The 24,251-nt window shown below is 40.3% G+C and overlaps 1 protein-coding gene across 1 annotated transcript in view; it reads left to right on the top strand.

The window, feature by feature from the left end:
- The window catches only part of Fmn2 (formin 2), a 311,596-nt gene that overhangs the window by 65,328 nt on the left and 222,017 nt on the right, over window positions 1-24,251 (top strand). Inside the window, 2 exon segments of the mRNA NM_001427798.1 lie at window positions 7,918-8,065; window positions 17,667-17,722. Coding sequence (NP_001414727.1) covers window positions 7,918-8,065; window positions 17,667-17,722 — 204 coding nt within the window.

The following is a 24,251-nucleotide window of genomic DNA, read 5'->3' on the forward strand; positions in this document are numbered from 1 at the left end:
ATTCTGGATTGAGCTAGCTTTAGTTGTTATAGTTTCATGAGATGCACTGAGAGGTTGCTCATCTGAGATCTTTCTAAGTTTTAGGTCTAGGCATTGCTATAAAGAGCTCTCATTGTAGCTTTTACTCCATTCCATAGGTTTTAGTTTATTGAGTTTCCATTTTGAAAAATATATGCTTTAAATATTTTCTTATTTTGTGGTGTGTGTGTGTGTGTGTGTGTGTGTGTGTGTGTGTGTGTGTGCACGCGTGCACACGCATTAGGGTCACCTGCATGACTTGCCTTAAGTGTGGTGGTCAGAGAGTAACTTGCTGGAATCTGCTTTCTCCTTCCACCCTGTAACGCTGGGTGTTCAGGAACTAAGTATTCCAGGCTGGCCTTGAATTTTAATAGAGTTTTTCTTGCTTCTGCCTCCAAATGCTGGAATTAAAGGTGTGAAGCACCATGCAGAGCACAAGGCATATTTTGATATATGATTTCTTTATGGATTCATAACCTAGTATTCTTAAATTCTAGATAATCTACACATGAGGAACTCATTTACTTTATAATCTCATCCCTTGGTTGTGATATATTTTCCCCTTGGTCTGCATTCGTTTCTACTGTATGTCTTTTGCTTTGCTTTAGTCAATGTTGATCAGAATATGGCAGGGAAGTGAGTGTATCCCAGCAAAGAAAAAGCTACAAAGGGATCTAATGAATGTGTGTATCGGTACATGCATCAAACATGGACTGGCATTGTCCTGAAGTCCTGATGATTAGTTTTGAGGTATTTATAAGCCTCCATGGGTGCTGTCCAGTTTGTCTCCTGGCATGGCGTACGCACAGGAGCCTTCTAACTTTTCCCACAGTATATGACCACACCTGGCTAAGCCTTCCTTTGTCTTAAGAGTCAAATGCAATCTTACTCCTAGTAGGTTCTTATACTTTTCCACATTCTTTCTAGTTCTAACCTGGGACCCAAAATAAGCCACTACTATTTTCCTTGTGATGTCCAAGTATAGACTGTCCTCTTACTTTCCCACAAGTGTATAAACAGTTCTTTTTTTTTTTTTTATTAACTTGAGTATTTCTTATATACATTTCGAGTGTTATTCCCTTTCCCGGTATCCGGGCAAACATCCCCCTCCCCCCTCCCCTTCCTTATGGGTGTTCCCCTCCCAACCCTCCCCCCATTGCCGCCCTCCCCCCATCAGTCTAGTTCACTGGGGGTTCAGTCATAGCAGGACCCAGGGCTTCCCCTTCCACTGGTGCTCTTACTAGGATATTCATTGCTACCTATGAGGTCAGAGTCCAGGGTCAGTCCATGTATAGTCTTTAGTTAGTGGCTTAGTCCCTGGAAGCTCTGGTTGCTTGGCATTGTTGTACATATGGGGTATCGAGCCCCTTCAAGCTCTTCCAGTTCTTTCTCTGATTCCTTCAACGGGGGTTCTATTCTCAGTTGAGTGGTATGCTGCTGGTATTCTCCTCTGTATTTGCTGTATTCTGGCTGTGTCTCTCAGGAGCGATCTACATCCGGCTCCTGTCGGTCTGCACTTCTTTGCTTCATCCATCTTGTCTAATTGGGTGGCTGTATATGTATGGGCCACATGTGGGGCAGGCTCTGAATGGGTGTTCCTTCAGTCTCTGTTTTAATCTTTGCCTCTCTCTTCCCTGCCAAGGGTATTCTTGTTCCCCTTTTAAAGAAGGAGTGAAGCATTCACGTTTTGATCATCCGTCTTGAGTTTCATTTGTTCTAGGCATCTAGGGTAATTCAAGCATTTGGGCTAATAGCCACTTATCAATGAGTGCATACCATGTATGTCTTTCTGTGATTGGGTTAGCTCACTCAGGATGATGTTTTCCAGTTCCAACCATTTGCCTACGAATTTCATAAAGCCGTTGTTTTTGATAGCTGAGTAATATTCCATTGTGTAGATGTACCACATTTTCTGTATCCATTCCTCTGTTGAAGGGCATCTGGGTTCTTTCCAGCTTCTGGCTATTATAAATAAGGCTGCAATGAACATAGTGGAGCACGTGTCTTTTTTATATGTTGGGGCATCTTTTGGGTATATGCCCAAGAGAGGTATAGCTGGATCCTCAGGCAGTTCAATGTCCAATTTTCTGAGGATCCTCCAGACTGATTTCCAGAATGGTTGTACCAGTTTGCAACCCCACCAACAATGGAGGAGTGTTCCTCTTTCTCCGCATCCTCGCCAGCATCTGCTGTCCCCTGAGTTTTTGATCTTAGCCATTCTCACTGGTGTGAGGTGAAATCTCAGGGTTGTTTTGATTTGCATTTCCCTTATGACTAAAGATGTTGAACATTTCTTTAGGTGTGTCTCAGCCATTCGGCATTCCTCAGCTGTGAATTCTTTGTTTAGCTCTGAGCCCCATTTTTTAATAGGGTTATTTGTTTCCCTGCGGTCTAACTTCTTGAGTTCTTTGTATATTTTGGATATAAGGCCTCTATCTGTTGTAGGATTGGTAAAGATCTTTTCCCAATCTGTTGGTTGCCGTTTTGTCCTAACCACAGTGTCCTTTGCCTTACAGAAGCTTTGCAGTTTTTTGAGATCCCATTTGTCGATTCTTGATCTTAGAGCATAAGCCATTGGTGTTTTGTTCAGGAAATTTTTTCCAGTGCCCATGTGTTCCAGATGCTTCCCTAGTTTTTCTTCTATAAGTTTGAGTGTGTCTGGTTTGATGTGGAGGTCCTTGATCCACTTGGACTTAAGCTTTGTACAGGGTGATAAGCATGGATCGATCTGCATTCTTCTACATGTTGACCTCCAGTTGAACCAGCACCATTTGCTGAAAATGCTATCTTTTTTCCATTGGATGGTTTTGGCTCCTTTGTCAAAAATCAAGTGGTATGTGGGTTCATTTCTGGGTCTTCAATTCTATTCCATTGGTCTATCTGTCTGTCTCTGTACCAATACCATGCAGTTTTTATCACTATTGCTCTGTAATACTGCTTGAGTTCAGGGATAGTGATTCCCCCTGAAGTCCTTTTATTGTTGAGGATAGCTTTAGCTATCCTGGGTTTTTTGTTATTCCAGATGAATTTGCAAATTGTTCTGTCTAACTCTTTGAAGAATTGGATTGGTATTTTGATGGGGATTGCATTGAATCTGTAGATCGCTTTTGGTAAAATGGCCATTTTTACTATATTAATCCTGCCAATCCATGAGCATGGGAGATCTTTCCATCTTCTGAGGTCTTCTTCAATTTCCTTCTTCAGTGTCTTGAAGTTCTTATTGTACAGATCTTTTACTTGCTTGGTTAAAGTCACACCGAGGTACTTTATATTATTTGGGTCTATTATGAAGGGTGTCGTTTCCCTAATTTCTTTCTCGGCTTGTTTCTCTTTTGTGTAGAGGAAGGCAACTGATTTATTTGAGTTAATTTTATACCCAGCCACTTTGCTGAAGTTGTTTATCAGCTTTAGTAGTTCTCTGGTGGAACTTTTGGGATCACTTAAATATACTATCATATCATCTGCAAATAGTGATATTTTGACTTCTTCTTTTCCGATCTGTATCCCCTTGACCTCCTTTTGTTGTCTGATTGCTCTGGCTAGAACTTCAAGAACTATATTGAATAAGTAGGGAGAGAGTGGGCAGCCTTGTCTAGTCCCTGATTTTAGTGGGATTGCTTCAAGTTTCTCTCCATTTAGTTTAATGTTAGCAACTGGTTTGCTGTATATGGCTTTTACTATGTTCAGGTATGGGCCTTGAATTCCTATTCTTTCCAGGACTTTTATCATGAAGGGGTGTTGAATTTTGTCAAATGCTTTCTCAGCGTCTAATGAAATGATCATGTGGTTTTGTCCTTTCAGTTTGTTTATATAATGGATCACGTTGATGGTTTTCCGTATATTAAACCATCCCTGCATGCCTGGGATGAAGCCTACCTGGTCATGGTGGATGATTGTTTTGATGTGCTCTTGGATTCGGTTTGCCAGAATTTTGTTGAGTATTTTTGCGTCGATATTCATAAGGGAAATTGGTCTGAAGTTCTCTTTCTTTGTTGTATCTTTGTGTGGTTTAGGTATAAGAGTAATTGTGGCTTCGTAGAAGGTATTCGGTAGTGATCCATCTGTTTCAATTTTGTGGAATAGTTTGGATAATATTAGTATGAGGTCTTCTATGAAGGTTTGATAGAATTCTGCACTAAACCCGTCTGGACCTGGGCTCTTTTTGGTTGGGAGATCTTTAATGACTGCTTCTATTTCCTTAGGAGTTATGGGGTTTTTTAACTGGTTTATCTGTTCCTGATTTAACTTCGGTACTTGGTATCTGTCTAGGAAATTGTCCATTTCCTGAAGATTTTCAAGTTTTGTTGAATATATGATTTTATAGTAAGATCTGATGATTTTTTGAATTTCCTCTGAATCTGTTGTTATGTCTCCCTTTTCGTTTATGATTTTGTTAATTTGGACGCACTCACTGTGTCCTCTCGTTAGTCTGGCTAAGGGTTTATCTATCTTGTTGATTTTCTCAAAGAACCAACTTTTGGTTCTGTTGATTCTTTCTATGGTCCTTTTTGTTTCTACTTGGTTGATTTCTGCTCTGAGTTTGATTATTTCCTGCCTTCTACTCCTCCTGGGTGTATTTGCTTCTTTTTGTTCTAGAGCTTTTAGGTGTGCTGTCAAGCTGCTGACATATGCTCTTTCCTGTTTCTTTCTGCAGGCACTTAGCACTATGAGTTTTCCTCTTAGCACAGCTTTCATTGTGTCCCATAAGTTTGGGTATGTTGTACCTTCATTTTCATTAAATTCTAAAAAGTTTTTAATTTCTTTCTTTATTTCTTCCTTGACCAGGTTATCATTGAGTAGAGCATTGTTCAATTTCCAAGTATATGTGGGCATTCTTCCTTGATTGTTATTGAAGACCAGTTTTAGCCCGTGGTGGTCTGATAGCACACATGAGATTATTTCTCTCTTTCTGTACCTGTTGAGGCCCGTTTTTTGACCAAATATATGGTCAATTTTGGAGAAAGTACTATGAGGAGCTGAGAAGAAGGTATATCCTTTTGCTTTAGGATAGAATGTTCTATAAATATCCGTTAAGTCCATTTGGCTCATGACTTCTCTTAGTCTGTCTACATCTCTGTTTAATTTCTGTTTCCATGATGTGTCCATTGATGAGAGTGGGGTGTTGAAATCTCCCACTATTATTGTGTGAGGTGCAATGTGTGTTTTGAGCTTTAGTAAGGTTTCTTTTACATATGTAGGTGCCCTTGTATTTGGGGAATAGATATTTAGGATTGAGAGTTCATCTTGGTGGATTTTTCCTTTGATGAATATGAAGTGTTCTTCATTATCTTTTTTGATGACTTTTAGTTGAAAATTGATTTTATTTGATATTAGAATGGCTACTCCAGCTTGCTTCTTCTGACCATTTGCTTGGAAAATTGTTTTCCAGCCTTTCACTCTGAGGTAATGTCTGTCTTTGTCTCTGAGGTGTGTTTCCTGTAGGCAGCAGAATGCAGGGTCCTCGTTGCGTATCCAGTTTGTTAATCTATGTCTTTTTATTGGGGAGTTGAGGCCATTGATGTTGAGAGATATTAAGGAATAGTGATTATTGCTTCCCGTTATATTCATATTTGGATGTGAGGTTATGTTTGTGTGCTTTCATTCTCTTTCTTTTGTTGCCAAGACGATTAGTTTCTTGCTTCTTCTAGGGTATAGCTTGCCTCCTTATGTTGGGCTTTACCATTTATTATCCTTTGTAGTGCTGGATTTGTAGAAAGATATTGTGTAAATTTGGTTTTGTCATGGAATATCTTGGTTTCTCCATCTATGTTAATCGAGAGTTTTGCAGGATACAGTAACCTGGGCTGGCATTTGTGTTCTCTTAGGGTCGGTATGACATCAGTCCAGGATCTTCTGGCCTACATAGTTTCTGGCGAGAAGTCTGGTGTGATTCTGATAGGTCTGCCTTTATATGTTACTTGACCTTTTTCCCTTACTGCTTTTAATATTCTTTCTTTATTTTGTGCGTTTGGTGTTTTGACTATTATGTGACGGGAGGTGTTTCTTTTCTGGTCCAATCTATTTGGAGTTCTGTAGGCTTCTTGTATGCCTATGGGTATCTCTTTTTTTAGGTTCGGGAAGTTTTCTTCTATGATTTTGTTGAAGATATTTACTGGTCCTTTGAGCTGGGAGTCTTCACTCTCTTCTATACCTATTATCCTTAGGTTTGATCTTCTCATTGAGTCCTGGATTTCCTGTATGTTTTGGACCAGTAGCTTTTTCCGCTTTACATTATCTTTGACAGTTGAGTCAATGATTTCTATGGAATCTTCTGCTCCTGAGATTCTCTCTTCCATCTCTTGTATTCTGTTGGTGAGGCTTGTATCTACAGCTCCTTGTCTCTTCTTTTGGTTTTGTATATCCAGGGTTGTTTCCATGTGTTCTTTCTTGATTGCTTCTATTTCCATTTTTAGTTCCTTCAACTGTTTGATTGTGTTTTCCTGGAATTCTTTCAGGGATTTTGGCGATTCTTTCAGGGATTTTTGCGATTCCTCTCTGTAGGCTTCTACTTGTTTATTAATGTTTTCCTGTGTTTCCCTAAGGGAGTTCTTCATGTCTTTCTTGAAGTCCTCCAGCATCATGATCAAATATGATTTTGAAACTAGATCTTGCTTTTCTGGTGTGTTTGGATATTCCATGTTTGTTTTGGTGGGAGAATTAGGCTCCGATGATGCCATGTAGTCTTGGTTTCTGTTGCTTGGGTTCCTGCGCTTGCCTCTCGCCATCAGATTATCTCTAGTGTTACTTTGTTCTGCTATTTCTGACAGTGGCTAGACTGTCCTATAAGCCTGTGTGTCAGGAGTACTGTAGACCTGTTTTCCTCTCTTTCAGTCAGTTATGGGGACAGAGTGTTCTGCTTTCGGGCGTGTAGTTTTCCTCTCTACAGGTCTTCAGCTGTTCCTGTGGGCCTGTGTCTTGAGTTCACCAGGCAGCTTTCTTGCAGCAGAAAGGTTGGTCTTACCTGTGTTCCCGAGGCTCAAGTTCGCTCGCGGGGTGCTGCCCAGGGGCTCTCTGTGGCGGCAGCAACCAGGAATACCTGTGCCGCCCCTTCCGGGAGCTTCAGTGCACCAGGGTTCCAGATGGCCTTTGGTGTTTTCCTCTGGCGTCCGAGATGTGTATGCAGAGTGCAGTCTCTTCTGGTTTCCCAGGCGTGTCTGCCTCTCTGAGGGTTTAGCTCTCCCTCCCACGGGATTTGGGGACAGAGAACTGTTTATCTGGTCTGTTTCCTTCAGGTTCCGGCGGTGTCTCAGGCAGGTGTCCTGCCGCTCCTGGGCCCTCCCCCACGGGAGCCCAGAGGCCTTATACAGTTTCCTCTTGGGCCAGGGATGTGGGCAGGGGTGGGCAGTGTTGGTGGTCTCTTCTGCTCTGCAGCCTTAGGAGTACCCACCTGACCAGGCGGTGAGGTCTCTTTCCCACAGGGTCTGGGAGCAGAGAGCTGCTGCGGGCCGGGATCCGTATAAACAGTTCTTAATGGGGCATCTTCTCAGCGTGGTGATACATACTGGTAGTTTCAAGTGATTGAAAGACTAAGAAGGATGGCTTGACCCCAGGAGTTCAGTGCCAGTCTGGTAAATAGTGATAGAAATGATGGCTGAAAAATTAAAACCAAAGTTGGACAAATGCAAATCAACAAAGAGAAAGAGAAATCACATTCTGATGAGTTAAAGATGCATTTTCAGGGACATCGTGTAACTCAGCTTCTGTAGTCTCTCATCTAATAGTTCAATGTAATATCTCTTCCTCCAAGTAGGCAGACCTAGGTTTTAAGATGCTATTTTAATGTTTTAGATGTATCTACATAGCTCTGTGTTTTCCTTTTTACATTTTGTAACATATGACCTGCTCATTTTTTATGACCGAATTAATAACATTTCCCTTTAAATACCTTTTTAAATATAGCAAGATCAGCTTTACACCTGGGCTGCTGTTAGTCAACCCACGCATTCAATGGATTACAGCGAAGGGCAGTTTCCCAGGAGAGAACCATCCACATGGCGACCATCCAAGCTTCCTGATGAAGAGCCCAGTCCCAAGGATATAGACACAGGTAGGATATGGGCAGCCAGCTTCTTAAGACTATGTGATATAGCGTGGAATTGAGCATTTGCAGGGTTGTTACTCTGTACTCTTCAGCAGGTCCTTTTTTATTTTTATTTTATTTTTTTTTAGCATAGCTCCTATAGGTAACCTATTAAAATCAATGGGAAGCCGGAGACACTGGAAGTTCTTATGGTCTATTCAAAGCTGCTGGGGTTAGAATGTAGAAGAATATCAGCTACACTGGGGTTCTCCAGTCATTTCTATATTTACTAAAGTTTGAGAGCCATTGCCTACAGACCCTACCTACCACCAGGTTGAAGCTCTACATTCTGTTTGGCCTAAAAGAACCTAAAAGGAACATTTTTCTCCATTATCTCTGAACTTCATTGCTTAAAGTTTTCTTTGTACTTCAAAAACTTCTTTCCTTTACCTATAAAGTTAACTGGGCAAGGAAAATAAGAATGTACATTCTCTTAAATTTCACTTTAAAATAATTGTGCAGTATTCCAATGTCATCTACTTTTTCTGAAAAAAAATCTTTAACTTTCTTTTGCTGTCTTCAACTATTTTGTGTTATTGGCTAGGAAGACTATTTGAGGCTGGAATCGGTGTTACTTGGAGAAATTCAGTAGAATGATGATTACTGAGGAGAATCCAGGTTCTCTCGGTGAACTGACCAGGAGTAAGTCCCATATTCTGATGTATAAGTAAAGACTGAATAGAACAGCATTGTTTCTCACAGCCCTCCTTACAGCAAATCTTCGCAAGTGATACTGTGGGTTTCAGAGCTGTGGACTTAACCACTTGGGACTGTCTTAGTGAAAAAGAGAGATGGCCATAGAACCTTAGTTTTGGCTTGTGGTAAAAGGGCAAAACATAAGACTGCACTACATCAGCCTGTGATAGAGGCAAGTTACCAAACTCATTTCCTCACCTATGAAATATTAATGAGAATGGCATCCACTGCAAGACAAGATTTGAATAATCCATGTGCTTAGGTAAAGTCTTAGAGTGAAGGATAGAGTGTTGGAGTCAATGGAAGTGTTTGGTATCATTGTTATAACCATCATTAAAGTTATTTTCTGTTATTATCTTCCTCAGGAGTTTCCTTTAAAACTAATAATGACTCTATTAAGGGTTTGCCAGGCTTCTGTCCATATTTGGACATTTTATGTCCATCTGTCCATAAAAGCAGAGTCTCCACCTCCTGCTTTTATCTGTTTCTAGGCAAATGTGTTTTGCTATTTATTTTTTCTAACAGTGTACCAAATGGAGACTACACAGAACTCCACATGTCCTTTTTAAAGTGCTCTGTGTTTTAGAGAAACAGCTTACTCTTCACTAGTTGACATATAATCCAAAAAAAATAAATAAATAACAGCACAAATATGCAAGAGAATATAAAAAATTTGTTTCACAAAAGACTGTTTATTACAACATTCACACAGTAGTTGATCAAGAGGCCAGGCAGAATTTTACATATTAAATCCATCAGAGAAAAAAGAGAGTTTTGACATAACAGTGCTGAAAATCCAACATGTGAATATAGATATTTTTAGTTTCAAAAAAGGGTAGGACTCAAGTAAGGATTTTTATCCCACAGTATGAATGATTGTGTTTATGCTAAAATTACCATTGGCTGAAATTCCTAGGTGTGTGTACAATAGTTTCAAGTAGCTCTCTTGACAAAGAGCCCTTGAAACAGTGGTTTCCATCCCTTCCTTCGTTTGCATATTTGGTTGGCATAATATTTCAATGTCCTTAGTGTGTGTTTTTCAACTTTTCTGGCTGCATTGCTAACATTTTTCTGTAACATTTGGCAGTATTTTAGAAGCACTATTCACATTTGGGTTACTGGAGGAGCACTTGGCTGAGAATGAATTGATAGTGGTCACCTGAATTTTAGTTTGACAAGGATGCCAGTGGGGCCAGAATCAGGAGATGATGACTTATTGGCTTCTTTATAGATTAAGACAGCTTGCAAGTAATTTTAATACAATGACTTTTCTCCTTTTAAAATGTGCATTCATGAAGAATACAATGGAGGTGAGTAGGAAATAGTTTAAACCACCAACCTGTGTTTGTCTAATTGATCTGTTTTCTACCCCAACCACTGAGCATTGTTTCGTCAAAAGCATTTTAATGTTCCTTTTTGACTCTTACTGTGGTGCGTTCATGTGGAAAAACATGAAGGACATTCTCACTTTCAAGGAGCCAAACCACGTCCCCACTTCCTGTCAGTCAAATGTAAGAATGAGTAGCTAGTGTCATACAAAACCCTAGAGATGAATGTGCTGTATCACTTGTGAGTTTTAGTAGCTTGACTATCATTTGTTATAAACTACTTACCTATGCCCAGCTCGTAGTTATGTACTATTGTCTAGTGGCATCATACTTTAAATTGCTAAGTGCAACATGTGACAATTTTAAAGCTCTTTTACTTTTTGAGGAAAACAATCTCACAGGCCCAACTATTTATTTATTCTTTTTAAATTTCATTAACTTTTCTGATGGTGTGGAGATCCTTTTACTTCTGCATCTTAAAAATGAGTGTTAATTCCTACGTGCAGCTAATTCAGATTTGTGCCTCTGGCTCTTAGATTTTCTCATGTGCTTCAATTTTTCCATAGTCACTTTTATAAACAAGTTTCCTCCAACCATCTGTTAACCAAAGCACTAACATTTCTAACCTCTCCTCAACAGTGAAAGGCCAGATTCCATTTATTCTTTTGCTTTCTTTCTTCCCCTTGTGCTGTTGCTATTGTCTGTGAAGGAAAGATACATAGTCTATAATGTGACCTTGTGAAGAGTGCAGGAGATGTCACAGAAGCATTCATTCTGGGTGGAAAAGCACCGAGGGTGTGGTATGACCACGTACTGTTGATAGATGGAAATACTGTGAGGAAGAAAACCTACCCATGTCTTGCCTTTCTCGTGTCTCTCTGAATTTCCACTTCCCATTCCTTTTAATTTTTCTTCTATAGCTTGTTGGAATATTTTTCTTTATTCTAATTTTATACTTTATAGTCATAGGTGCTATATGGGTTAGCTTTTATCATTTTAAAATGTATTTAAAGATCCTCTTTGGTTTGGTGTTGTAGCTATTAAAGAAGTGTGCTTTTTCCATATATAAATGGCACTGGGGAGTAAGCCCTGAAGGAAAAGCTGCTGATGGGAAGCTTTATTAGTAGAGTTGGAAAAGCTATTTGACACAGAAACCTAAGAAGCATTAAAAAAAATCAAGGCAACACAGTTCCAGAATATATATACCTCCTTAATTACTATGTCTAAAGATGTGAAATAATTGAAATTCTAAACAAATAAATCAAAGGTCTCCTTATAAAAATCAACAAACTTAAAAGGCATAAAAATCAACAAAATTGGGGTTGGGGATTTGGTTCAGTGGTAGAGCGCTTGCCTAGCAAGCGCAAGGCCCTGGGTTCAGTCCCCAGCTCCGAAAAAATTTCAACAAAATTAAATAGGATAAACATGAGCATATGAATACAATAAGAAACCAATCTAGGGGCTGGATAAGGATGTCTGCAATGTAGAAGAGAAGGTTAAAAATGTGACTGAGACATTAACTAAGGACATTGAGACCAGTCAACAATAAATGAACAAACAAAAATCCCCAACCAAGCAAAACAAATGTAGGAAGTGAAAAAGTCAATAAACAAAGATAATGGTAGAATGCATCACTAGATCACTCAGAAGAAACAGGGGTGACAAGATAAAGTCAAGGAAACTATCCAGTCAGTTGATGGGCAAATGAATCTAACAGCCTTTAAAATAAGAAATATAGGGAGATCCACATGAAAACTATACTATTATTCAGTTTCTTCCCAATTAGAATGGCAAAGCTCAAAGTTCATGAAAACCATAAATAGTAGTGAAGCTATAGGGAAAATAGAAACATTATATACCATAGAGTGAAGGAATAAAAGCCCATGACTATGGACGGTACTGTGAAGACTACTCAAATCTCTACAAACAGAACTTCCCTGTGTTCTAGTTATACTATCCCAGAGTGTGCATCAAAGTGGACCAAAGTTAGCGTAACTCAGAGATAAGTGTATATCCACTTATCTATTATCATCAGATAAGTGCTGTGATATTCACAATAGCCATGTTGAGAAGCCAGACTAGATGAACCTCAGTAGTTGAGTGAATAGAGAAAATGTGATATATTCACGATGATGGTTTATTTATGTACATAAAGAAGAATGAAATGATGTGCTTCATAGTGAATGGAGGGATGCGTAGTTCGTGGAAGGCAAATGTTAGGCTCAAGACAAGCATGTCATCACTCATACATTGAATATGTATGATAAATGTACACATATATGGGAGATATGAAAGAAATGTTTATTGAAAGAAGAGGTAATGTTGATGGGGGACAGTACTGGTTAATGGGGAAGGGAAGGCAAATATTTTCTTATGAAGAAAGTGTGTGTGTGCATGTGTGTGTGTGTGCATGTGTGTGTGTGTGTGTGTGTGTGTGTGTGAGTGTGTGTGTGTGTGTGCGCACATATGCATGCAGGAGTGCAGACAGGAAACTCCTGAGGGGGATCTCTTTTAGGACAGAATAGTTGAGAATAGGAAGACAGGAGAGTAAATCTATATATTATCTTAATGTAGCCCACTATTTTGTGTGCTAACTAAAAAAAATTAATACAAAATAATATAAGATGCTCAGATTGTCATTAAATTGATTTACAGATAATCACAGAATTAATTAGACTGAAAGTGTGTCTGCACAGTGGACAGAAGTGGAATGAGTACTTTTAAGGATGAACTTGAACATATGCACTTCATTCAAGTCCTTTGTTGTCCACCACAATGAGAGTGGCCAAGACAGCAAACACAGGACTGATTTAAAAGCAGTCCAGGCACAGAAAAAGCTGGGGAAATATAAAAACAAAATAAAAATGTATCTGCAAGTGTGTGTGTGTGTGTGTGTGTGTTTGCCCGCATGTATGTGTGTATGTGTGTACATGTCTGTCTGTCCATCTGTATGTATATGTAAGTCTGTGTGTGTGCCCGCATGTGCATATATGCGTTCATGTCTGCATGTCTATCTATATGTATGTGTGAATCTGTGTATGTGTGAGTGTGTGTGTTTGTGTGATTGTGAATATATGTTTGTGTGAGTGTGATTCTCTGTTTTTCTTTATGTATAGGGTGAGAATTCTAGTAGAAACTTATTTTGCAGAAATCCTTCAAACAGTGTTCATTTCTGGCTGAGTGAATTGTATCTTAAAAAGACATTTTAACAGCTTATGAATATCTAAGATGCACAAAAAGATCACAAATGGAGATAGATCAAAGGAAACGTAATTTAGGATGAAGTACTAAAGTGAATCTGGGTTAGATTAGCTCGATGCAGTGTATCTAAGAAGAATCTGCAATATTGTAAGGTAGTTGGAAATGTATTCCTTAATTTCACAGGGAAGCGTGAACAATTATGTGTCATTTTCAATCGCGATGACATTGAGAGCAACAATTGCTTAGGGAACCAAATGCCTTCTAGCCTCTAGTATATAGACGATTCCTTTCTTATGGCTCTCCATGAAGGAGGGATTTGAAGATCTGGAGAGATGACAAAGTGGTGAAGAATGAGTGCTTGCTGTTTAGTATTCAACAGCTCGCAACTACCTGTAAACTCCAGGACCAGGGTGTCCAACACCCCTCTCTGTCTTTCATACACACAGATACACAGTGGCATTCACTAAACCAGATATACGCATGCATACATAAATAAAAACAAAATACATTTCCAGACACATTTTGTATGATATACTGCCATGTGGTATTGTTGGCCCATTTCTGTTTTGTCCAAATTCCTTTACACTATTTAGCTAATGCAGGAGTACTGAGAATGAGGTGATTGTCCCCTGTCTTCCTGTCACACAATCCAGAAGAGTGGACTGTGTTTCTGAGTATTTGTGTGTGTGTCGGCATATGTGTGTGTGTGTGTTTGTGTGCACTCATGTGCATGGGGCAGGGATATGGGAATGGTGTCCTGGGTTCTGAGTAAAGATATCTTCAATTGACAAGAAGGAGGGATAGTTCTATCAAAGAATCAAACAAGAGCATATGGATGAGCCTACTTCGAACATGTTAAATTCTCCCCCATTTTTCCTGGAAAGAATACTATATTAGAATAAAAAGCATCTACCATGTATGAGACTTCAATCAAAACGAATGTGATTTAAATTCTATTTAATAAATTATTTGTCTCTTAAATTAACTAGATTTGAACCAAGCTGATGTATTTCAGTAAGGCAGATATAATTCAAGGAATTCTAACTCTCTCTGTGTACATTACTTACAATGTTAAATTTCTTAAGAATATCTACTTCATTTTTAGGGAGATGTATTTTGTTTCTGTTTTGTTGTTGTTTTTTGTTTTGGACTGCTGGTGGCAGTTTTGAATGTCCCCTCAAAGTGTACTCATTGGGTTGACTTTCTAACTATTTTGATGTTTGATAGAGAGCACACTAGTCTCAGAGCTGGTTGAAAGAGATTATGAAAAATGTCTTTGGGTCTTAGATTGAGGGAAAGGCTGATATCAGGTGTAATCACATTATATAAGGATCAGTCATGTTTTATGGACACTAAATAGAGGTTTGAACTAAGTTATCTTCTCAAATTCACCTGCACAGTGAGTGGGGCTTGAGTGAGGATGTCTCCCAAGCTTGGTATTAGCTTTGTGCATGGTATCATGTGTCACTCACTGAATGGCACCTGTGTTATCTGTGACTGTTTTCACTCTTCTTCCTTCCAGCACCTTCTTTTCTCTTATTTTTCTCTCTTCTGTTCTAGCATTTTCCTTCTTTTCCATATTTATATTACATTGTTCCCTTGGCCATTCTAATTCATTTCTGCTTGATTTTACAGTGGAATTAATTCATTTGTACTTTGTTTGTAATTTTGCACAGGAGGTGATTTTGAGATGTGATATTTTCTTTGATGTTTTAATGTGGTTTTGACAAAAGGGATCAAAAAGGGGGGGTGCAGATAGAGGGAGGATAAACCTGATCTAGGCAGCTGCTGAGTGAAATGGAGGGAAGCAGAGTGTAGAGGTTCACAGCTTCCTATTGATGATCATTCTAATAAACAGTTTCCTGGTCATATTGTTCTGGTGAGCTCACTTATTAGCATTGACCACCTGAGCCTGGAGGCTGATTTTTGTGGACAATTTGCCAGGTCACAAACTGCAGAGAGAATGGGAGAGGGAAAGGGAGAGGGTTAAGGAGAAGGAAAAGAGGGAAGAAGAAGAAAGAGAAGTAGAGGGAGAAGAAGAGGGAGAAGAGGGAGGAGAAGAAGGAGGAGGAGAGGGAGCAGAGGAAGAAGAAAGAAGAGAGAGAAGAAGAGGGAGAAGAGGGAGGAGGAGGAGAAGGAGGAGTTGAAGAAGAGGAAGAAGAGGAAGAAGAAGAAAGGAGGAGGAGGAAGAGGAGGAGAATGAAAAGGAGGAGAAGGAGAAGGAGGAGGAGGAAGAAGAAGTAGAAGGAAGAAGGAAGAAGAATCAGCAGCAGCAGCAGCAGCAGCAGCAGCAGCATCTAGGGATCCTTGTCTACATCTCTAATGTGGAAACAAACAAACAAAAAATCCTGGAGGATACGTAGGAGATTTGTTTGTTCTTACTGTAGCTTTTAAATAGAAAGAAGAAGAAAAGATGCTTTCTTCTGTGTCTTATAAGCTAGGACTTGTTTGTGGGTCTCTATTTGAGAGGAAGTGCAGAAGATGGAAATATATTTTGGTTTTCTTTATTAACTGTTGATTAACTTTCAAACAAAAGATCTCTGTTCAAATGGAGATGACTCTGGTGTCAAGTTCAACACAAGGAGAATACCCACTGTTAGTTAGCCTGTTGAAATAATGCTGTCTGGGGCAATGGTTACATTTTAAAGGCACCTGCTTATATTCTAACCCCACCATTCCCCTGCCCAGACATTGGTGAGCAACAGATTCATGCTATTTTCTGGGTTTTGTTTTCAAAGATACAATCTTAGATGAAGTTCAGGAAATAGCTAGCTAGAGAGTTGATCTATGCTACCTCTTAAGGAAATGTTACTCTTGCCTAACTAGGTTACCTGTTTTTAATGGTAACTATTTCTTGTCTTGATATAATGCACCATTTGTTTTCATTCTTATATTCACTCTGGACTATTTTAAACACTTGCTGTTGGCAAGCACTGTTCTATATCACAACAGGAGGAAACATCTGGCGAAAGTACCTGCTTCCATGGGGTGAATGTTGTGGTGCGGTGTATTCAAGGCTTTGAAAACATGTCTTTGGGGAAACTTCTCACTTCAAGAAGATAAGATAGAGTAATAGATATGATACGTAGCAAAAAGGTGAACTATGGAATGTAGGGTGTGATGACCTGTCCTGTGGAACACAACAGGGTTGGGGATCAGGGAGTTCTGGGACAGCACGAGGATATAATTCTAACAGAGTACACAGGGAGGTCTGAGCTAAGTTCAGAGAAGGGACCAAGCAATCAAGGAAGGGTGACATTGCAGGTACCAGGAAGCTGCAGACAGCAGCCTCTGTGGCCTTGGAGGCCCCATGGAAGGGTGGAAGAGTGTATGTTTCATCTTAGAAGATAAGAGCATAATGATCTAGTGGCAAAGGTGGGGTGTGTACAGAGGTTAGAATCATAGGCAGATGACACAAGGCCAGAGGGCCTGAAATGAGGCTGTGATGCTTATCTGGGTACAAAGAAAACTTTAAGGGCAGCTGCAAACACATGCTCTTCAGACTCTGTGCAATATTTTTCTGTGTCAACGTTGCATGTATCAGTTGTGACACTTATGGATGGCGACTGCTCTGTGTCATTTGCAATGTCTAGGGTGTACAGCTGTCCCGAATAGACAAAAGACAGACTCTTGCATCCATCTTACCAAGGAGTGGGCTGTACGTCCCTGACACATGGAGGACGGATGAGAGCTATATTCCTAAATTTTCACATAAGCTTACTTAGAAGGTACTGTCCTCCAGCTTAAACAGCAACATAAGCAACAGCAACTGAGTCACTAGACCTGTTTGTCCTAGTGTATCTCCAGTATGATGAATTTGTCACCCTGTAGGATCTCAAATGGCTAGGGAGCTGAAGGCAGAAAATCCTTTCGGCATCCATTCTTACTCCTGCCGCTTGGTGGCAGTATTTGTCATCCCTCACTGAAATCAGAACTGAATTTGCCCCTATTTAAAGCCTTTAAAATCCTGTGCTTCAGGACTGAGGTGATCCTATTACGTATGAACTTTCACTAAGTGAATAATACAGTTGAAAACTTTAAGTAGGGACTTCGGGGGGGGGTGTAGATAAAGAACAATTGAGAAAAATCCTTAAGACTGGCATGCAGAACTGAGCACAGGGTTCCTCCTATTTGTAAAATAGTCAGCCACACAAGGGTCGTCATGTGTCTATGAAAAGCAGTCACATTCTCTCATTGTGCTAACCGAACTGGGGAAAAAAAAGACTGAATATTCTTGCTGCATACTGCGAAAAATATACCTAGTGGGAGTCTTAGCTTTTAACTGAGGAAATGGGAAATTTTGCTCTTTAAGGTATTGACTGTCTGCTTCCTTTCCAATCCAGAACCTCAATCCTCTATTTTGGAAAGCCCGAAAAAATGCTCAAACGGTGTCCAGCAGGTAAGAGGACATTATTAGAATGGCAAATCCTCGTTTCTGTTTTTCACCTTAAAACAGTGAGAGAACTGTGATTGACATTCTATCCGCACAGATGGCGGGGCTGCCCCGAATTAGCTCACAGGGGGAGCCACTGAGGCAAAGGCAAATGCTTGTTTTTATTTACATCTTGCAATCCCATTCATCCTTCAGGCAGAACCAAGTACTAGGTTTGCAGATTCATATTATTCTATATCGAACCAGAAGGCTGGTGTCAGCATTTGCTGTCTGCAGCGAAACTCCAGGCCACCCCAAGAGATGTTTGTGCTGTGATGTGTCTGGGCAAATCCCAGGGGTAACCTTTAAAACGATCTTGGCATGGCCTGTCTAATATCTAGTAAGACACCTTTTCATCGTGCTGTGGTTGGGAAAAGGCCTTTGTGCATGGTCGGATATGACTGTGCTATTGAGCCCTTGCAACTTGTAAGTTGCTTCAGAGGATGGGACATTTGATGGAATCATGTAGACCCTTCCGTCTTTATAGATATCACTCATATCTGTAATCCATGTCCTGGGGAAGCAGAGACAAGTAGAGCCTGGAAACTCACTGGTGTAGTCAAGTGGTGAGTTTTAGCTTCCATTAGAGACCAGGAAAGGGAACAGAATAATTAAGGAAGACATCTGATGCTGACTTGTGGCCTCCATATGCATATACCTGCACACACATGCCCTGACACGCGTGCAATCATTCACGTCCACATAGAAATAAGTAACTGAAAATGTCCAGACAAGAAACCTTTCATAGAGCATTGGTTGTGGATAGCAGCTACTTTTTCAGATATACGAGGAATTGTTGAAAATATTTATAATTATTCCCAACTATGCTTTTAAGAATGGTTTCATGCTGCATGAGAACATAGCTAGTCTACATTGTATGCGAACAGAAATGAGACCCGTTCTTTTCCATGGAATCAGACCTATGGAAGAGGAGAGGAATCTCACCCGACCTCTAAACCTGTCTCGGTTTCTGGGTAATGTGCATCGGTATACGACGTAGCTTTATATATAGGATCTGAACTTGAGAATTGCTGACATTTGAGAAATCTTCAAAGTGAAGACGGGGCTCTGTTTTAAAATAAGTTTATGGTTACATTAAAGTTGTACTCCTCCTGGAAGCGAGATGGGGCTATGGGGTTAGCTCAGAATCGAACAATCTCCAGGTTTTCTTCAAAATACCAGCTAGACGAGCTTTGTTTGTCTGTTGGTTTGTCTGTCTGTTCAGAATTAAATCTGTAATGAGGACAGAGTCATAATAGCTTCCCTAGCTTACGGTTTGCTGGTTTGTTTTTGCTTTGTCTCTTTCTGAGGAGAGACCTGTATTGATCTGGGCACACTAGAAATGCATGGTGGCCTCAGCCTGTGGTTATTTAATTAGCTGCAACAATTCATTTATGGTAAACCAAAGAAAGACAGCTAAAATGATGAAAACGGAAGAGTAAATTAGCAATCGCAAACAAATAAACTCTCCCACTGGAGCTGGAGACAGGCACGAGAACGTTTAAGAACATTTGCTGCTCTTTGCAGAGGACCCAGGCTGAGTACTTATGTATTTATTCTTAGACCTATGTAGTCCTTACAGCAGTATTTTAAAATACCTACCGTGTTTTCCCTCTTACTGATGAAATGATATTTGGAGGCATTAAAAGCAACTCCCCTAAAGCTACAAGACCCCTATGATGGGTCTGCATTTCTGTGGATCATTCTCAGGTAATTAGTTTGTACCATCTCACTGCAAAAACACTGGATGAATGAGAGGAGAAGGTCATTGTAAAAGTTATTTCATTATTTTTAAACTATACCTTTTTAAGTGAGCCAGATGTCTATAATAGAGAAAGAGAAGTCTATTATTTCAATTTTGTCTCTAACTTTGGAAGTTTTACTCTAGCTTTGATGTGTTAAATTGTATTTATTAATTTTAATCTGGGAACTTAACATGTTTGTGGATGAAACCCTTTGCAGTTTGCACCTTGGCCACTAGAGGGCAGCTCTGCACCTCTGTAAATTAACAGGACAGCAGGGAAGGGCCACTTCTGGCCAGTTGTGTGTGGGTGACGATCAGAAATGTTTTGCTAGCCCATCCTGTGCTGCTACATTATTCTGCAACTAGAAGATGGAATATTCTGGACTGTTTAGCCAGGGTTCTGTTGCCTTCCTCATGTGTGTTTAGGTGCCTGTCCTCTCCACTGAAACTATACAGAATTTGTTGAAAGAATTTTGAGTGATACTTTGTCCTATAGTTAACAATTCTAAGCATCCCACATCCCTAGAAACAGCACGCCACCACTGAAGCTCTTCTGCAGTGTGAGGATATACATGCCAGTGCTTAAGGAAGAAGGCAATTTTAAAATAGAACATTTCACCTTTAAGAAATACAGTGTGGTACTTAAGCTACAATGTAAAGGTGAAACCCCTTTACACCCTATAGCACAGAAACAGGCGTCAGTCATTCTCTCTAAAAACACTTGCCTTGACTTACAGATTGGTTACCTGGCATGTTTCTCACGCAGTTGGGTTTTAAAAGATTTATTTCTACGTGTGTGTGTGTGTGTGTGTGTGTGTGTGTGTGTGTGTGTGTGTGTGCACGCGCGCACATAGCTGTGCACACCCATAAGTGTGCAGGCATTGACAGAGACCAGAAGAGGTCATTAGATTTCCTGGAGTCAGAGTTACAGTCACTTGTGTGCTGCCTGAGGTTGGTACTGGGAACTGAACTCCCGACCTCTGAAGGAACAGCATGTTGTTTTAGCCACTGAACCCTGCCTTCCCAATTTTACCTCTTGGTTATTTTTGCTTTTGAATTCTAAACAGAATTTTTATTTTGCAACGTTTTCCTAAACATCTTAACTGCTTTCCAATGTAAATATGCAATTTGAATAAAATTATAATTTTTGAGAACTTGGTAAGGTTGAAAATGTCAGCCAATTAATAATTGGGTTCCCACCAGTTAATATTTGTTAAGTATGACTTCAGAAGGTTTGTATTTAGAACCAGTACCAGTGATGAATGAATGACCACCATATAATCATGGTAAGAAAAATGGGTCTAAAGGCGAGGAGAACTAATTCAGAAAGCACGGGATGGTTATCCTTCAGGCCCAACTGAGTTTACAATCATTTTAGGTGCTCAATAAACATGTTAGCAGTTAAATCGTGGGTCTCAGGAGGTGCAGGTAGTTAAGAAGAACAGAAACACAGATCCTCCTTGGCAGAGATGCAGACACAAAGCTGGAGCCCTTGAGAGAGTATTTACCACACCATGTACCAGGGAAGACACAACCTTTCTGGAAAGATCATTTTTGTTTTATGGACACTCCAAGGGGATCAGTGTAGGTATTTTAGCATCAGAAAAAGGAGGAGATACTCATCGGGTTTTCCTTGTTTTGAGACAGAGTCTGACTGGGTACCACTGTCTAGCCTGCAACTCACTATGTAGATCAGGCTGGCCTCAAACCCATAGATAGCCATTTACGGCTGCCTCCCAAATGATTAAAGGTGTATGCTCCCCGGTCCGGTTCTTGGGCATTGGATTTGAAAGCTGAGAAGCAGTGTTTAGGGTGTGGAGAAGGAAATGGATGAGGGCTTAGAGCTGCACTGGAGGTAACAGCTTTGCTCTGTTGAGAATTAGTGTAAAATCAGTGCGCGTTGTGCAACATCTATATGGGAGAAAGGAAACAAAGGCGAGGAAGTTATTCGGCTGGAATAGCAACGAAGGAGAATGCCTTGCTTATGAAAGGATGCCTTCCCCATGGTTAAGCATCTCCGATCTGCTGTGTACTAAGACACTTAGAGGAGACAGGGTAAAAGCATAAAGACTTTTAGAAGGCAATATGACCCCTTCACATAGACATGTCAATTGGTGTTGTCTTTGCTAGGGTCTTGTTTAGGCTGCTATGTTGGTGAGACTACGGGAGTGTAGCTTTGCTGATATTTCTAAGAGATGAATTCTCAAAGCGAATTTCTAGTTTCTCTAGCTTTCGTATCTTTCCGCCCCCTCTTCTGCTAAGGTCGTCAAGCACTAGGTGCAGGAGTTGTGTTATAGACGTGTCGGTGGGTGCTGAGCACCCCAAGTCACCTGTTCCCCACATTTTATTGGTTGTGGTTTCCTATAATGATCTCCATCTGCTGGGAGATGTCTCCTGAATGAGAGGTGAGACCTATACTTATCTGTGAGTGTAAAAGGACAAATATTTAGAATGTAGTTAGGAATGATGCTGGCTTACTAAAATGGGAGTTGCATTTCGATTTTAAACAATAAGAATAGTATAGATTTTAAAAGAACAACAACGGAAAAAGAAGTAGTCATTTCAGTTATAGGACTGTATCTTTTCCAGATATCTACAAACCAACTTAGAAGACACGGTGTGACTGCCAAGGTATTTAATGTATATGGTAGAGTACTGGAGTAATTAAAGAAATGGAAAGTTGTAGAGAGACTGTAAATTTAGAAGAATAGTGTCTTAGGAAGGTAATTTCATAATTGATTCGATTTGCATAAGTGTAGGAAGAGAAGAGCATTGCAGATGGAGAAAACTAGTAGAGACTCAGAACTGGAAGTGAACTTGGCATTAGGGTGACTATTGTCCAGTTGACTTGACAGGCAGCTTAACTTACTCCTCCTATGGAGATTTGACCTCTACTGGTGGCCTCTGGCCCAGGGTATGCAACTGGGCAATGATTGAGCCCAGACCCCATTGTTATCTGGATTATAGCCGCAGTCTCCTTATGGGTCCCCTTACTTCCCATCTTGACCTCTTCTAATCTCTTCCTGCACGATGCCCCAGAGTTATCTTTCTGAAAACACAAACTTGTTTACCCCTGATAATCTGCTCAGATTTACTCAAGGACTGTTCACTCTGTCTCTAAAAGGTTTCAGGCCTGTGAGTTTGACATTCAGAGTCTCCCTCCTGCCATTGCCCTCTTGGCCTTATCTCTCACTGTCTTTCCTCCAGATTCAGCTTGGTCTAGGGAAAAATAAGTCATTGCCTCAAGATTCTACTACCCTTCATATCTTCCCTTGCCTGTCTCTCGTGGACCCTCAGATGCCCTTTTATAAAATGGACATGCTTGCCCTTACTCCATTTAAATTGTTCCATTTTGACTGCTCCTTACTCACTGTGTGAAAAACCTCATGCTCCAGAGCCCTTCGGAGTCCTCGCACTGTAACTACTGTGCCTAGGCCTTCTGTCTGGAACCATTGGACTTATGTACAGGGATTGAGCCCCATACAGAAGATACTGTCTATACTTTCTTTTGTCTCCTCAGTATCTAACACGGAGTCTGGCAGATTGATGGAGCCCAGAGAACTGTTTGAATGGATCAATATATGTTGACCATGCTGATGAGATGGACCAAAGAGCACGTCTTTGAGCAGTTGTAGAAAATTTACTCACAGAGGATGTGGGCTGTGGGGCTATAGTCTTGAGCACAAATGCCAGTTTTTCTAGAATTAGCTGGAGAACAGTCAGAGGGAAGCAGAAGCAGACCCTGATGAGGATGTTAGGGACAGATTTTAGTCAGTGGCTATGACTACAATAGGGGGAAATTCCACTGTGAACCAAAGTCAACTTTGGATTGCACAGAGACGAATGAGTTTTTTTTAAGGAATGAAGGAGGAGCAAGGAGGAGGGGATGAGAAGAGGCTTGTGGGAGTCCAGGAATGAACACAACAAGGGTTCTTCACTACACTCAAGTTTAGGTTTGTCCTGTCTGCTAGCTGGCAAGGACAGAAGCTGGGACTCCATCCCTGTCTTAGAATTGAAAAGATGGTGCCTTATCTTTAGCTAGCTGCTCCTGAACCAGACAAAAGATTTTGTCAATCTTGGATCTTCTCTCCCAGTCACACTAAGGGAGAATATAGTGGCAGTCTAAGGATGTGGCCTTGAGAAACCTTAGTGTGTAGTCAAATATTTGTAAAACAAGACTGAAGCCTCAGAGGGACCTGGTTCCAGTTTGGACCAGAGACAATCTTTGTTCGACCTTGTCTTACTTTGTTTCCTGATGCTTTAGAAAACTGAAGGTCATGAAATAGGTATTTTGAGGAAGCCAGGTGTTTATTTAGTTCGCCGGGGTGGAGGCTAAAATGCACAAGGGTGTAGCACTTCCATGTCTCCATGTCCTTCTCAGAATACGAAAGCAGGGAGCTGCTGAGGGAAACTGAAACTACCAGCCTAGATTTCTCTTTCATAAAGATTCTAATGCACTGCACTCTAGTGACAACAGCCTGTATTATTTAACCTCCAAAGTATCACCTCCAAGTGTCATCCATAACTTGGAGTATTTTTAAAATTGCCCCGGGGATAACATTTTCCACACATGACTTGTGTGGGTACATATTGTAACCATAACAGACTTAGTGGAACTGCTAATTCAATGTTATCTATTGAAATGAGTATAGCAGGTGTGACTTTCCTCATGGGAAAGTATCTTATTCAATGACTTAGTTTCCTCACCTATAAAATGGGTTTATAGGTCGTTCCTGCCTGAAGGGTTCTAAG

Source organism: Rattus norvegicus, chromosome 13, assembly GCF_021556685.1.
Source record: "Rattus norvegicus strain SHRSP/BbbUtx chromosome 13, alternate assembly SHRSP_T2T, whole genome shotgun sequence".
NCBI classification, from domain to species: domain Eukaryota; kingdom Metazoa; phylum Chordata; class Mammalia; order Rodentia; family Muridae; genus Rattus; species Rattus norvegicus.